This window comes from Onychomys torridus, chromosome 7 (assembly GCF_903995425.1).
Source record: "Onychomys torridus chromosome 7, mOncTor1.1, whole genome shotgun sequence".
Classification (NCBI taxonomy): domain Eukaryota; kingdom Metazoa; phylum Chordata; class Mammalia; order Rodentia; family Cricetidae; genus Onychomys; species Onychomys torridus.
In genome coordinates, this window is record NC_050449.1 from 54103668 (window position 1) to 54117838 (window position 14171).

Here is a 14171-nt window from a genome sequence, read left to right on the forward strand (position 1 = left end):
ACAATGTCAGGCCAGAGACTGGCTGGCTTGAAACGAAACTGGTAATACTGTTGCTGCCTAATAAAGACTTATTTAATTTACTTTTCTAATTCTAGAAGTTTAGAACCTAGCAGTGTTTTGTCATGTCATGTAGTTTTTTTAAAGGGAATAGAAATTCAACATGGTTTTTGGTAAATTTAAAGTGCTTTTTTTTTTAACAATATGGAAAATAATTCCTAATTGAAACTAAGCATAAGTAAAAAGGAGAAATTAAGTAAAACCTTTAGAACTTTGCTCCCTAGCTTAAAAAAAATAGCTGGTTTAGTAATTATGCCAAATTGGTTGATTTGCTGGGTGCTAATGTTAGAGATGGTCTAAGTGAAAATATCACCTATATTTCTAGAACAATAAAAATACTATTGCCCTGTGATTCTTAAGGACTGTGCGGCATTGCAGTTACGGAGCACAGCGGCTGTCTACACATCTGCTGAGGTGGCCGTTCAGCTGCCTTGCCCATTAACCTTAGAATGCCCCCAGTTCAGCCTGCACTGGGGCCACGGGTGAAGCCACAGCCTCTGGACCATGCTCTGCAGTTTCTGAAGGAGCAGACAGACACTGTGCCCCGAGAGGCCTCATCCAGAAGATCAAACTAGAAACATCGTCATTCCCAGGGCCAGACGAAAACACTACACGAGCTGTGTGGATCACGTAGGGCACATTCTTCAGAGATGATCTCACCTGATTTCCAGAGAAAAGGGGCATCCATTAAAGGCAGCAGGACTTTAAAAGGAATTCTAAACCTTGGAAAACTGGATTTACACCAAATCCATTTAAACACTGAGTGTTGTAAGGATATGCGTATATGTATATATTGTATATAAGTATGTGTATATACTTGCATTGGATGACTATATTTAATGCACATAATTATCAAATAGCTGACTTTACAAATAAAAACCTGAATCTCTAGTTGTGAAGATGGGCCATGAATCTGTTGGCAAGAAGGCAAAGAAAACCAGGGAGTAGTTCTGGCTCCTCTAAAAGACCAGTTCTGAGTCTGGGATGGAAGCCACATCCATCTTTCATGTAGCTAACAAGGGGGTCTATCTGAACCAAGAGATTTAGATGTTTTCCCTGACTTTAGTTTGTCCAGAAAGACCCAATATGAACACAATGTCAAGTTAACTGAAAGTGCCCAATGACCTAGATCACACTGGCTTCAGGTTACCAAGCTCTAAAACAACCAACCGCAGACTATCTGAGAAGTCCCCAGTGATGGCACTTCATGATTTGGGATTTACTTCACTCCAGTGCATTTTTAACACCGTACTTTAGGACACACAGCTAGAGCTATTGTTTCCCTTCAGTACATAAACACTGAAGCACTTATAATCATCACAGGCACCGTGCTGTTCGTCCAGGATCATTATACAGAGAAAAGTAGGTTTTTTCAGAGTCTTAAAGTTAAAACTAGGAGCCAAGTTACCTGTCTTCGTCTTCCATTGCTCTGCTAATATTACTGTCAAGGACTGGGCTGAGGAGATGGCTCAGTCGGGAAAGTGTGTGAAGTATGCCTGTGCCTGCAGCCCAACACTGGGGAAGCAGAGACGGGAGAATCTCTAGGTCTGTTGGAATCAGGGAGTTCCGGTTCAGTGAGAGACCCAGCCTCAGAGAGACCCAGGTGGGGAGAGACAGAGGAATGTACCACTGTCAGCTACAGGTCTCTGCGTGCATATACATCTACATGTGCACATGTACTCACACAAACATGCACATACAAAAACACATTACGAACACAAAAATTGTTAAAGAAGTTTATTTCTTCACCATACACAAGAACATTGCAAATGTGTAGGGGTTAGATATTCCTGGCAGCTGCTATTTGAGGGCATCTTACGCTCAGTGCATGCTCCCATAATGACCAGTGCATGGGGAAAAGCATAAAGAATCATGAACACATTGGTTTCCAAAGGTCTCTCTGGAAATGACACATGATAATGATACATTTCCATAGCCAAAGCAACTTACAGAACCACATGAACTTCAGAGGCCTAGAGAAAGCCTTTTGCACATACCACAGAAGGAGAACCCAGGTTTCAGTGGCATTAGTAATGTCAGACCTTGTAATGTCTTCCATCTTTTTGATATCAAAGTTTACATTGAACAAACTAACTGTGGGCTTGAGGTGAACAGTCTGATAAAATTTCTCTTTAGAACTGTGACTGCACCTGCCTCTCCACAGCGTTGTCTTAGAAACAGAGAAGAAAATTCTGTTCTTTTAAAGTATTTTACTTTTATTATTTGTGCATGGTTGCTGTTTGTATGAGTATCCACCATCTATGAGTGGGTGTCCTTGAAGCCCCAAAGCTGGGGTTACAGACAATTATGGACTGTGGATGTGGGCGCTGGGAACCAAACTCTGCCTCCCCATGTTTTCTCTGAAATGGGGAGAATGTGTCCACTCTTTGCCTCTGTTCAGGCGTGAGAGTTGTGACATATTGCAAAGTCTCCTTCTGCCTTCTCTGCTCAATCCAGGCCCCCTGGGAACGCTACAGACGGCTGCTCCCTGCCTAAAACATAAAGCTGCAGCTCCGAGCTGGTGAATCTCTGTGGGCAGTGCTTGCCATGCACACGTAAAGACCAGAGTTCAGGTCCCCAGTACCCATGTGAATGCCAGGTGGGCACGGCAGCCCCCATACAATCCCAGCATTCTGCACTCCAGAGAAGGACAGGGCACCCCGGGGAAGCTGGCTACTTAGACTAGCCAAATCAGTGAGCCCCGGGTTCAAGGGAGAAACTTTGCCTCAGGAAATGAAGCAGAGGGTGATTGTGGCACAGTCCTGATAGCAACTCTGGCCTCCACTTGCACACGCATGTATACCCATACATATGCAAACATGCATGCATACATACACACACCACATATATGAATACCCTAAAAGTAATAGTTCAGAAGTAATCTGACCATTGAAGGGAAAGAGAGAGAGAGAGAGAGAGAGAGAGAGAGAGAGAGAGAGAGATTATCTCCATTTCTTGATTTCTTTGTTTCTAAAAAAGAATATAGCGTGAAGCCAGGTTAACCATCATCCATCATTCACCCAAGTTTGCGCAGGTTCTTCCATGCACGTGGCTCAGTGTGGTCACCACTCCCCACACTTGAGTAGGAGACCCTTCAGCCTGCAGTGCTGTGAGTAAACATCCTGCACGTGTGCTAGGGATGCTTAAGTCTGCTGCTGCTGACGGGAAGTCAAACGTTGTCTCAACTGAGCTAATGTTTTACCTTCTTAAATTCTTTTCTTTTGCTAGACAAAAGGTAATCAAACTTTTTCTGTAAAAGACACAGACCTGGGCCAGGTGTGGTGGTGCACATCTAACCCAGCACCTCAGAGGCGGAGCTCTATGAACTGGAGGCCAGTCTGGTCTGCACAGAGCTTTCTAGGCCATCCAGGGATACATAGTAAGACCTTGTCTCAAAATAACAATAAAACAATAAAAGAACAAAGTCTGGGAAAGATGGTTCAGTGGTTAAGAACACAGGCTATTCTTCCAGAGGTCCTGGGTTTAATTCCCAGTACTCACATGGCATCTCATACCTACCCCCAGAGGATCCAACATTTTCTTCTGGCCTCTGTGGGTACGAGGTATGCATGTGGTACAAAGATATGCATGCAGGCAAAACACTCATACACATAAAATAAACAAACAAATAAATTTAAAAATAATAAACATACAAGCATGCACACACATGTATCTCTAAACAAACAAAATCTTAACAATTACAATTTAAAAAGGCAAGATACCAAATACTTTAAGGTTTGTGTGCTGGATATGATTTTGATCTCAAATCATCTTTTTTTTTAAAGCTGTATCTTAAAACTATTATAAACTATTGTTCGCTTGAGAGCCATATGAAGACAGAAGTGGATGGATTTGCCTGTAGGATGTTGTTTATAAAGCCTGCTTGGGCTGGTCAGCTACTTCTGGATCCTGACTGGATCAACCTATGTATCATCACCTCTCAGCTCCCCAGCTTCTATCACCCATATCACAGGAAGATCAATGTTCTCTCATCTAGACATTAACAAGAATGTTCAATAGAATGGGCTGGGGGAAAACCCACGGCCTACCCGTGGCGATTTCTCAGAGGCTGGCATCCATCAGTTCCTGTGTTCTGTGGGGATCTGTGATTCGAGAACCTGCAGGCACAGCTTAGCTCAAAATGACAGCAACAAACTTTGCCAAATGCTTTGCTCTAATACCAAAGATATGGTCTGTACCAACCGCTGAGAGCGACCCTGAGTAATGAGCCTGGTTTGATCATTGTTACACACGCACACTGTAACTATGTCCCACAAACACAGGCAGCTATCATGTCAACTAAAAATGTCTCAAAACAAGAATTCTTGTTGCCTGACAGGAGAGATGCTCAGTGAACTGATGGTGCATTCTTGTTAATGTCTAGATGAGAGAACATTGATGTTCCTGTGATATGGGTGATAGAAGCTGGGGAGCTGAGAGGTGATGATACATAGGTTGATCCAGTCAGGATCCGGAAGTAGCTGACCAGCCCAAGCAGGCTTTATAAACAACATCCCACAGGCAAATGGTGATGAGCACAGCCCGCAAGACTCAGGCACTTGTTCTCTCAGCTGACATCAAGCTGTCACAACTGCGGATTTTAAATTCTTTCTTTCTGTGATAAGAGGACAGGTTAGCTAGCCTCGCCTCTCAGCTGCTCTACTGTTCTACACCACCAGGCCAGAGTATAACCTTAAATATGTACGTATGTATGTATGCATGTATGTATGTATGTATGAATGTATGAATGATGTATTATGTATGTGTGTATGCATGTGTTATGCATATATTGGGGTATATAGATCATGACAAGAACGTGGAGATCAGAGGACAATTTGTAGGAGTTGGTCCTCTCCTTCCATGCTGGTCCCAGGGATCAAACAAAAGCTGGCAAGCTTGGTGGCCAGCACCTTTACCCTCTGAGCCATCTTACTGGCCCCTGGTGTAACTTAATTAGTCCAGCAAATGATTCAGTGTTCTAGATCGGGGCTTGACACACTCCAGGCCACACATAAAAGGCCAGACTGCCACCTGATTTGTAAGTAAGCTTTCACTGAACAGAGTTGTGCTCCTTCATTTGCATATTATCACATCTGCTTTCACATCTGCTTTCACACTGCTAGAGCTGAGCAGTGTCCGTAGACGATCTACTCCCCAAAGCTGCAGGTTCTTACTCTAAGGTCCTTTGTGGATGAACTTCATTAGTGTCAGCACTAGGCAGGCCTGGACCCAAGCCTATCCCACTGTATCTTAGGAATCTTCAGTCTACTCTCGCTAAACCACAACCTGCCCTTCCTAGGAGCAATAACTAAAACTGAGACTGGCAGTGATTCACATCACCTTGTCTTTTGCTAGTCCTCATGCCCTGGAATAATGACCTCCCATTTCATTCTTCATGCTGATGCCCGATGGACAGCATTGTTTTTAGCATTATTCTTTGACAACTTCATACATGTATATGATGCGTTTGGGTCGTTTTCACCCTCATCGCTGTCTCTCACCCGCCCCCCTCCTGCTGAACCTCTTCTTCTCCGCAAGTCCCCTCCTACTTCCATCTTTGGGGGAGGGTTATTCATGTGTGTGTCTTCCATGAGGTTTAATTAAAGTCATTAGTAGGAGTATAGCTTAAGAGTTTTTTTTGTTTGTTTGTTTTTAGAGTGTGGACAAACAACACCCAGGGGCTCTAACACCCACTGAGGAAAATGACATCTCCCTGAGCGAGCATTAAAACTGCCAATACGGCTCAGGAAGGGGTGGGGCCTAAAAAGCTCCTCCCCTCCCACATAATGGAATGTTGACAGGCCCTATCTTGTTGGACAGTATTTCTAAGAGGCAAACTGTTTTACCTAACTTCAAGGCTTCAGAGCTCCTCTTATTAAGCACAGGACAAAACACTCTAAGTTTAGACATTTTTGCCTCCAGCTATTCTTTCCCATAAACACCCAATGATTAGCTGAAATAAACTGCTGCTATCAACTGCCACATTCCCTTAGTCCCCTCTGCACTGTGCACATCACCCCTCTGCACCTTGCATGCCATCTCCCCTGTACTGTGCACATCACCCCTCTGCACCTTGCATGCCATCCCCCCTGCACTGTGCACATCACCCCTCTGCACTGTGCACATCATCCCCCTGCACTGTGCATGCCATCCCCCCTGTACTGTGCACATCACCCCTCTGCACCTTGCATGCCATCCCCCCTGCACTGTGCACATCACCCCTCTGCACTGTGCACATCATCCCCCTGCACTGTGCATGCCATCCCCCCTGTACTGTGCACATCACCCCTCTGCACCTTGCATGCCATCCTCCCTGCACTGTGCACATCACCCCTCTGTACTGTACACATCATCCCCCTGCACTGTGCACACCTTTACTCTCTGCCTAGACATCATCATTCACTGATACTCTTCAAGTCCTGCGTTAAATGTTTTCTTCTTTGAAATTTTTCTTATTTCTCTGGTAAAATTAAGAGTTACTTTGCTCTCTTGTGCCATTTTGCCCCAAGAGTCTATGAGTATGTAAGTATGTGAGTATGCATGCAAAGCAGACAGACAGATAGATTAGACAGACAGAGAGCATGCTGTGTTTTCTAACTAGACTGTCACTGTGTGTTGTAATATGGCTGCACACCTACCTCTGTCATAGACTGTAAAGAACTGTGACCCTGATCTTGTCATCTCTGATGTCTCATACACACTCGACTACAGGAATCTCTAGCTCAATGGTGTATAAAGGGAATATAAAGAATATTTTCACAGTCCTTCTTGGTCAAAAGAAATACATAACAATTCCTTTACTAAGTAGTTGGGTCCAAACAACTGAACCGGCATTCATATTCTGACAAAGTAGATATTGTGTTCATGTTCTAATCAAGTAGCCATTCGAAAAAGCAATCTGTGCAAACTGAAAGAAAGATAAATATTTTATATCATCAGTAAATACATAATCAGTTACCAATAGCATAGACAAATTTCTAAGCAGTCTTATTAAATAAAAAACACAGAGCCAAATGTAAGGGTGAAAGAAAACCTTAGAGATCAGGGAGATAGTGAGAGCCACCAACCAACCTTACCACAACACTCATGCAACTGGGACCCCAATTTCCTAAGCCACACTCGGGGAACCTGGGAGGCACACAGAAGGCCACACTCGGGGAGAGGGGGACACAGAAGGCCACACCCAGGGAACCAGGGAGGCACACAGAAAGGCACTCACCGTGATTCTCTTCATGTCTAGCTGGCGCAGCTGCATCATATTCTGAAGGACCGTGTGTTTGTACCATGACTCTTGCGCTATTGGATTGCCATCAAAGGTGATGTCTGAGAGAGAAGTTGAGTCAGCAAGGCAGGAAACACTGTCAAAGCTGCAGACGAGAGGCCACTGCATTATTCTGAGGCTTTTCAAATAATATTTCCAGTTTCTAAAATAGGATTTTGTTTAGTTTTTTTAAACTATTTTATTTTTTTAAATTTTTTATTTTATAATTTAATTTTACATATCAGCCATGGGTTCCCCTGTCCTCCCCCTTTCCGCCCTTGCCCCTGCCTTTCTCTCAGTCCCTCCCCCCATTCCCATCTCCTCCAGGGCAAAGACTCCCCTGGGGATTCAGCTCAACCTGGTAGATTCAGTCCAGGCAGGTTCAGTCCCCTCCTCCCAGGCTGAGCAAAGTGTCCATGTATAGGCCCCAGGTTCCAAACAGCCAGCTCATGCACTAAGGACAGGTCCAGGTCCCACTGCCTGGGTGCTTCCCAAACAGTTCAAACTAATCAATTGTCTCACTTATCCAGAGGGCCTGATTCAGTTCCATGGGGCCTCCTCAGCTTTTGGTTCATAGTTCATGTGTTTCCATTAGTTTGGCTATTTGTCCCTGTGTTTTTTCCAATCTTGGTCTCAACAATTCTCGCTCATATAACCTGGACGTGAGTGGGGGTAATGAAGGGCAAGGTTCAAGGGAAAGAGAGCTTAGGGGATCAGGAGATCCCAGCTGGATCAAGAACAGAGAGGGAGAACAAGGAATAACAGACCATGATAAATGACGACCACATGAGAATAGGAAGAAGCAAAGTGCTAGAGAGGTCCCCAGAAATCCACAAAGATACCTCCACAGTAGACTACTGGCAATGGTCAAGAGATAACCCAAACTGACCTAGTCTGGTGATCGGATGGCCAAACACCCTAACAGTCGTGCTGGAACTCTCATCCAATAACTGATGGAAGTGGATGCAGAGATCCTCAGCCAGGCCCCAGGTGGAGCTCCAGGAGTCCAATTGGTGAGAAAGAGGAGGGATTGTATGAGCAAGAATTTTTAAATTATTTTTTATGTCCACATTTGTTTCTGTGAGTGTGTTAGATATCTTGGAACTGGAGTTACAGGCAGTTGTGAGCTGCCATGTAGGTGCTTGAACTTGAACTCAGGTCCTCTGGAAGAGCAGCCAGTGCTTTTAACCCCTGTGCCATCTTCTTCAGCCCTGTTTGGTTTTTTGAGACTGTCTTGCTATGTAACCCTGGCTGGCTTAGAACTTACATACTAGGTAGACTGAGTTAGCCTTGGGCTTACAATATAGTCCTCAGCCTCAGCCTCTAAGAACTGAGATGACAGACAGGTGGTATCACGCACAGCACATTAGGGACCTTTGAAAAAATAATTTAGAACTGCAGAAGAATTGAGACGGTGTACAGAGTTTCTATACACTTCATCCCCCCAGAGTCCCTCCACACTGTTAGTTAAACACATGTGTGAGTATATGTGGATATACAGGGTTAGCACTCCCTTGGTTCTGGCACTACATTTCTTACTCTCTGAACTCACACATTCCTTGCCCATTCCTGAAGGCAGCCACTTCTCAGCATAGTAGTTCCTTATATTAGAGACCAGAATCAGCAACCAAGGCCTGGAAGGGAAAGTGTACTTTCTAGCTATTGTGACACCGCTTCTTTTAGGCCTCTCAGATGGGAGAGGAAATGTGTGTGTACACTGCCCTGTGTGTATGCATATACACATGCCTTAACATGTCTCCATACAGCCAGCTGTGTTTATATTAACTAGCACAAGTTCATATTGATGTCTCCAAATCTCATCTATGAGCCAAGCTTCCTCTCCTTCCCTGTCTGGAAACCCCCACTCCAACAGAGAGGAACCTGACTCATAGCATCCACTACCCATTTTCTGGAATTTCCTGTTCCAGTTTATATGTATAGAGGCACTAGAATTTTTTAAAACTGCACCCAGAACACTATTTTCTTGATCAAATGACCAATGTTATGTAGGTCACCATGCCCCTCCGTACCCCAAGATTAGCTCATTTGCAATACAGTCAGAACTTCTCAGAGTCAGAACCTGCATCCCTCCTGAGATTTCCATGGCCCTTGATGATTTTTCCAATGTTGCACAACTTGAGGTTCACTCTCTAGGGCTCTGACATTCCATGACTTGCAACAAATGCATAGTGGTATGTGTTTACTACTAAAGGATCGTGTAGAATAATTTCCATGGTCTTAAGAAACTCCTCTCTGCCTTCCTTAGTCCCCCAAATTCCTGGAAAGCACTGATCTTTTTACTCTCAGGGATCTGCAATTTCCAGAACGGTGGATGGCTGGAATCATGTACTACAACACACTCTTAGGGAAGGACTTCTTTCATCTGGCAATCCACATTTAACAGGCTTCTACCCACATCTTCTCTTCACAGTGCATTTCTTTTCATAACTGAGTGATATTCCTTTGTATGCGAGTATCACTTTCTTCATCAACTACAGAGCACGCCTTGGCTGATGTGCGTCCTTGCCCACAGCTCTCTGTGGACATGTTAACCTCAGCTGGAGACATAACAAGAGTACTTCTGCTGACTCACATGTAAGGCTGGCTATTTGGCTATGGGAGAAGCTCCTCTAGGGCTCTCAGCTCCCTGCCCCCACCAGCATCTGGTGTTCTCTGGATGCTAAGGCTCCATTAGGTGAAGGTGGCAGGGCCTTGTTTACTCACAGATTCCCTACTGCAAGTGATTTGAGCATTTCACATGCACACTTGCCAGTGCTGCAAATCCTGGTGTTTGCAGAGCCTTTGCTCACTTTAAGTGGATTATTTATCTTATTGTTGAGTTTTACAAGGTTTATTAAAATTTATTATGATGCCAGGCAGTGGTGGCACATGCCTTTAATCCCAGCACTTGGGAGGCAGAGACAGGCTGATCTCTGAGGTCAAAGTCAGAGAAGGTTCCAGGAGAGCCAGGGCTACACAGAGAAACCCTGTCAAGGAAAAAAAAAAAACAAATAAAAATGTATATTTATTATGTAGTGTGTGCATGGATGTGCAGACGCCATGGCACTTGTGTGGAGGTCAGAGGAAAACTTGTGGGAGCTGGTTCTCCCCTGCCACCATGTAGGTCCTGTGGGTCATCTCAGGTCCTTGGGTATGGACTGGATGTCTTTACCTGCACGCCAACTTCCTGGCCTCTTCATTCCCTTAACAGTGCCTTTCACAGAGCAGGGGGTTAATTCTAATGATATATAACTTAGTAATTTTTTTCTCCCTTCCTTCCTTCCTTCCTTCCTTCCTTCCTTCCTTCCTTCCTTCCTTCCTTTCCTTCCTTCCTTCCTTTCCTCCCTTTTCCTCTCCTTTCCTCCCCTCCCTCCCTCCCTCTCTCTCTCCCTTCCTTCTTTCTCTTTCTTTCTTTTTTTCTTTTTTGGATCCTGTTTTGGTTTCTGAAGGCTGTCAGGGTTTTCTTCTATAATTTACTTTTAAGAGTTTTACATTTAGGCTCATTATGAGTTAATTTAATGAAAGGTCTAAACCCACATTTTCCCACATTGATGAACTGCCTGCTTTTTTATTGCAGACCCTCTGGCTGTACCATGGGTATTTCCAGCCTGTACGTGGTTCCATTGATGGACAACATGTCTACTCTTTACCTCTGACCTGCTCTAAGTGCTGTGGCTTAAGAGGAGGTCTCTGTAATGCAGCTTTAAAATGATTCTAAACATGTCACAGTTCGCTCTGTGAATGTCACTGACAAGAACATGTAGAATCCCTTCCCATGAAAATGTGGCATTGTACCTAATCAGGTCACAGGTGAATGATGTCTTCAACTACTAGTCTCCAAAATATGCATCAGTCCACCCTCCCTACAGACATACTGAAGACCTAGCCTATGGCATGGCTGCTTCTGTTAGCTGTAAACTGCTCTCCCAGGTGTCACTTGTGAGTGCCAAGGAGGCTGTGTGCCATCACGGATCTTGTCTGTGCTGGTCAACCACCGCCATGAGAACGGGCCATGGAGAACTACTCCTCGGCTTAACTGGACTTCGTGTCTACAAGGCTTCCTTCTTTTCTACTGCAGCACCTCAGACTGCAACAACTGGTTCTGAGGGACATAAAACTCCCTGGGTGGTCACTGTGCCTGACTGTCAAGCTCATTTCTTCTCCTCTTGTCAAGTGCTGTAAGTGAAAGCAGAGAAGCTTCGCCTCCCCACGGACAGGGAACTGTGTGGTTAATGAAAGCACAGTTTCAGGGGCAACTCTGCTCAACTGTACCAAACCGTCCTTACAGGCTGGTGTAACTCTTCAAGCTCTGTCCTTTAGGGTTATGCCAGCACTCCGGGTATTGGCCCTTATACACAAGATGTAGAAATCATCTTCTGATATCTAGAAAACCACACACTGAGATTTTGATTTTTTTATATTTTTGGTTGTTAGCCTAGCCTTTAATGGCTGAGCCATCTCTCCAGCCCAGAGATTTTGATTTTTTTAAAGACGGGAATAATCACTTTATAAATACTACTCTGAAAAAAACCTGGGAATTCATTTACACTAGAGTTCAGCAACGAACACTTATGCTAAAGAGTGCATAATTTTTCAGAATTTATGTTGAAAATTACACCCCTCAATAAGGAAAAGAAGACACACAATAGTGTGCTACAAAACAACCATGTGTCAGGCACAGAAGACTTTCCTCATTTATTGTCATATTCAGACAGTTCCTCATGTTTTGATCAGATTCAAAGTAAAAACATCCTGATGTGATTACACCTCAGAGTTGATCTTTACTGATCTATAAGATGAGTTCATGATCTGAATGTGTGTCAAGGCATTTGAGACACATCAGGATAATTACAGGAAGGCACTTAAAACAGGGGGAAATGAAGTCTGCAAAACTAAACACAATAATGGCCGTAAGTGTAAGTAGATATGAATAAAGAGCTGCCACTCCGCACCAATGCCCTTCCCACAAACCAGCAGTGAGGATAGAAACTAACAGGAACCTGAGGGGATTTTAGAAATGAAGTGGGTAGAGAGAGGGCTGAGAGCTGGGGAGTGGGTACTGGAGTCGGGGATGGTGGACAGTGGTGGTCATGTGACCAGAACTGTAGTTCAGGGAAATCACAATTCAGTAACACTGTGTAGTGAATACAGGAAAGAAAGGGTTCAGAATGGAAAGCTAATTGGGAGTCTGACTGCAGTAGCAGGTGAAAAGTTGTCAGAGACTAACAGAGTAAAATCTATGGTAATCTTTCTGGGAGTAAAGAGCAGGGGGTCTACGGAAGGCTGGATTGTGAAACGGAGTCTGTAATCATTTGGATGTGATAGAGAATGCTGGATAATAACTAGGCTTCTCTCTCAAGTGACCGGCCACAGTTGTGATTACAGGGTACAGATGCTGTCAAAATTCATTAGACTATGATTCAAATGAGTATATTTACTACATGTAACTTATTTTTCAAAAAGATGACTCAGAAAAATTTGAGACTACTTTTTAAGAAACACATAATTCTAGGACTGGATGAAACAATAGGAGAAAGTCTAATTGTTCCAAAGAATTTCCTGCTGATTAAAAAAAAGTTAAATGGATTTTCTCATCCTAGTCTTAGAATTACTTAAAAGCTCATATACTATTCAAGAATTATAACCTGATGCATATTACTAATGAGATAGACACACTGAGAGAAAAGCAAACAGCATGCCCAGAATCAAAGAAAAGTGGGATGCCTTTATGGCATGACAGGTGGGTTCTAGCTGTATTCTTATTTACTATCTACAACTAGACTGCAGAACCTAAGATTTGTTTCTTATTGCTGTGTGTAATTTTGAAGTAATGCTAGCATCAAAAATAAGGACGCATGAAAACGTCAGCTCACAAAGAATCTCAATTACACTTACAGGAAGTCTTCCCAGCCCCACCTCTCCAGGACGTCTTTGGGGTTGGTCTAATGATCATTAGTTGAAAGAATGGGTAGTGCCACACACAAAACTAAATGCTATCTTCAACAAAGACAAGTATAAAATGAGTTTGTGTGTAGAGTGGGAAGCTGTACACCCAGGGAATGTGATCGCTATACCACACTTCAGAGATCTGAGAGATGGGGAGAGCCAGCAGAACCACATCTGCAACTCAAACCCAACCAGAAAGACTCCAGGACGGGAAGCGACTGTCCTTCTAGGCAGATACTGTCTTCAATGCCAACTCCAACACTCCCACCCAACACTCACATACGTACTTACACACTCACATACACCCTCTCTCACACATTCACATTCACAACCAAGTACATCTCTATTCACACACACACATTCTCACACATACTCATACTCAGATACATACACATTCATACAACAAACATGAAATCACTAGAAAGATCCATAAAATATGTAGAATTATTAGAGCTTAAAACATATTTAAAGAAAGGGTTGGGGATTTAGCTCAGTGGTAGAGCACTTGCCTAGCAAGCGCAAGGCCCTGGGTTCGAGCCTCAGCTCAAAAAAAAAAAATTTAAAGAAAAAAAAGCATTACAAGAATATGTATTGATGGTACAGTGATGAACTTAAGAACTGAATAAAATTATTCAAAAATTTCAAATTAATTCATGATCTGCTCAAAAACATCAAGAAAGAAGAAAGAATTGGGAGAGGAGGGGGAGGAGAGGAGGAGAGATAGAGGGAAGAGAGAAGGGGAGGAGAGGGAAGGGAGGAGGGGAGGAGAGGAAAGGGAGGAGGGGAGGAGAGGGAAGGGAGAAGGGGAGGAGAGGGAAGGGAGGAGTGGAGGAGAGGGAAGGGAGAGGCAAGAAGAGGAGAGGAGAGGCAGGAACACAGGGAGGCAAACCAACCAACCCAAATCAAA

At 43.8% G+C, this 14171-nt stretch overlaps 1 protein-coding gene across 4 annotated transcripts in view; it reads right to left on the reverse strand.

The window, feature by feature from the left end:
- Lrrc49 (leucine rich repeat containing 49) overlaps positions 1-14171 on the reverse strand; it is a 105470-nt gene that overhangs the window by 31017 nt on the left and 60282 nt on the right. For all 4 annotated transcript variants that reach the window (XM_036192150.1, XM_036192147.1, XM_036192149.1 and 1 more), the window contains one exon: positions 7277-7424. In XM_036192150.1, the coding sequence (XP_036048043.1) occupies positions 7277-7424 (148 nt within the window). The remainder of the gene's footprint in view (positions 1-7276; positions 7425-14171) is intronic.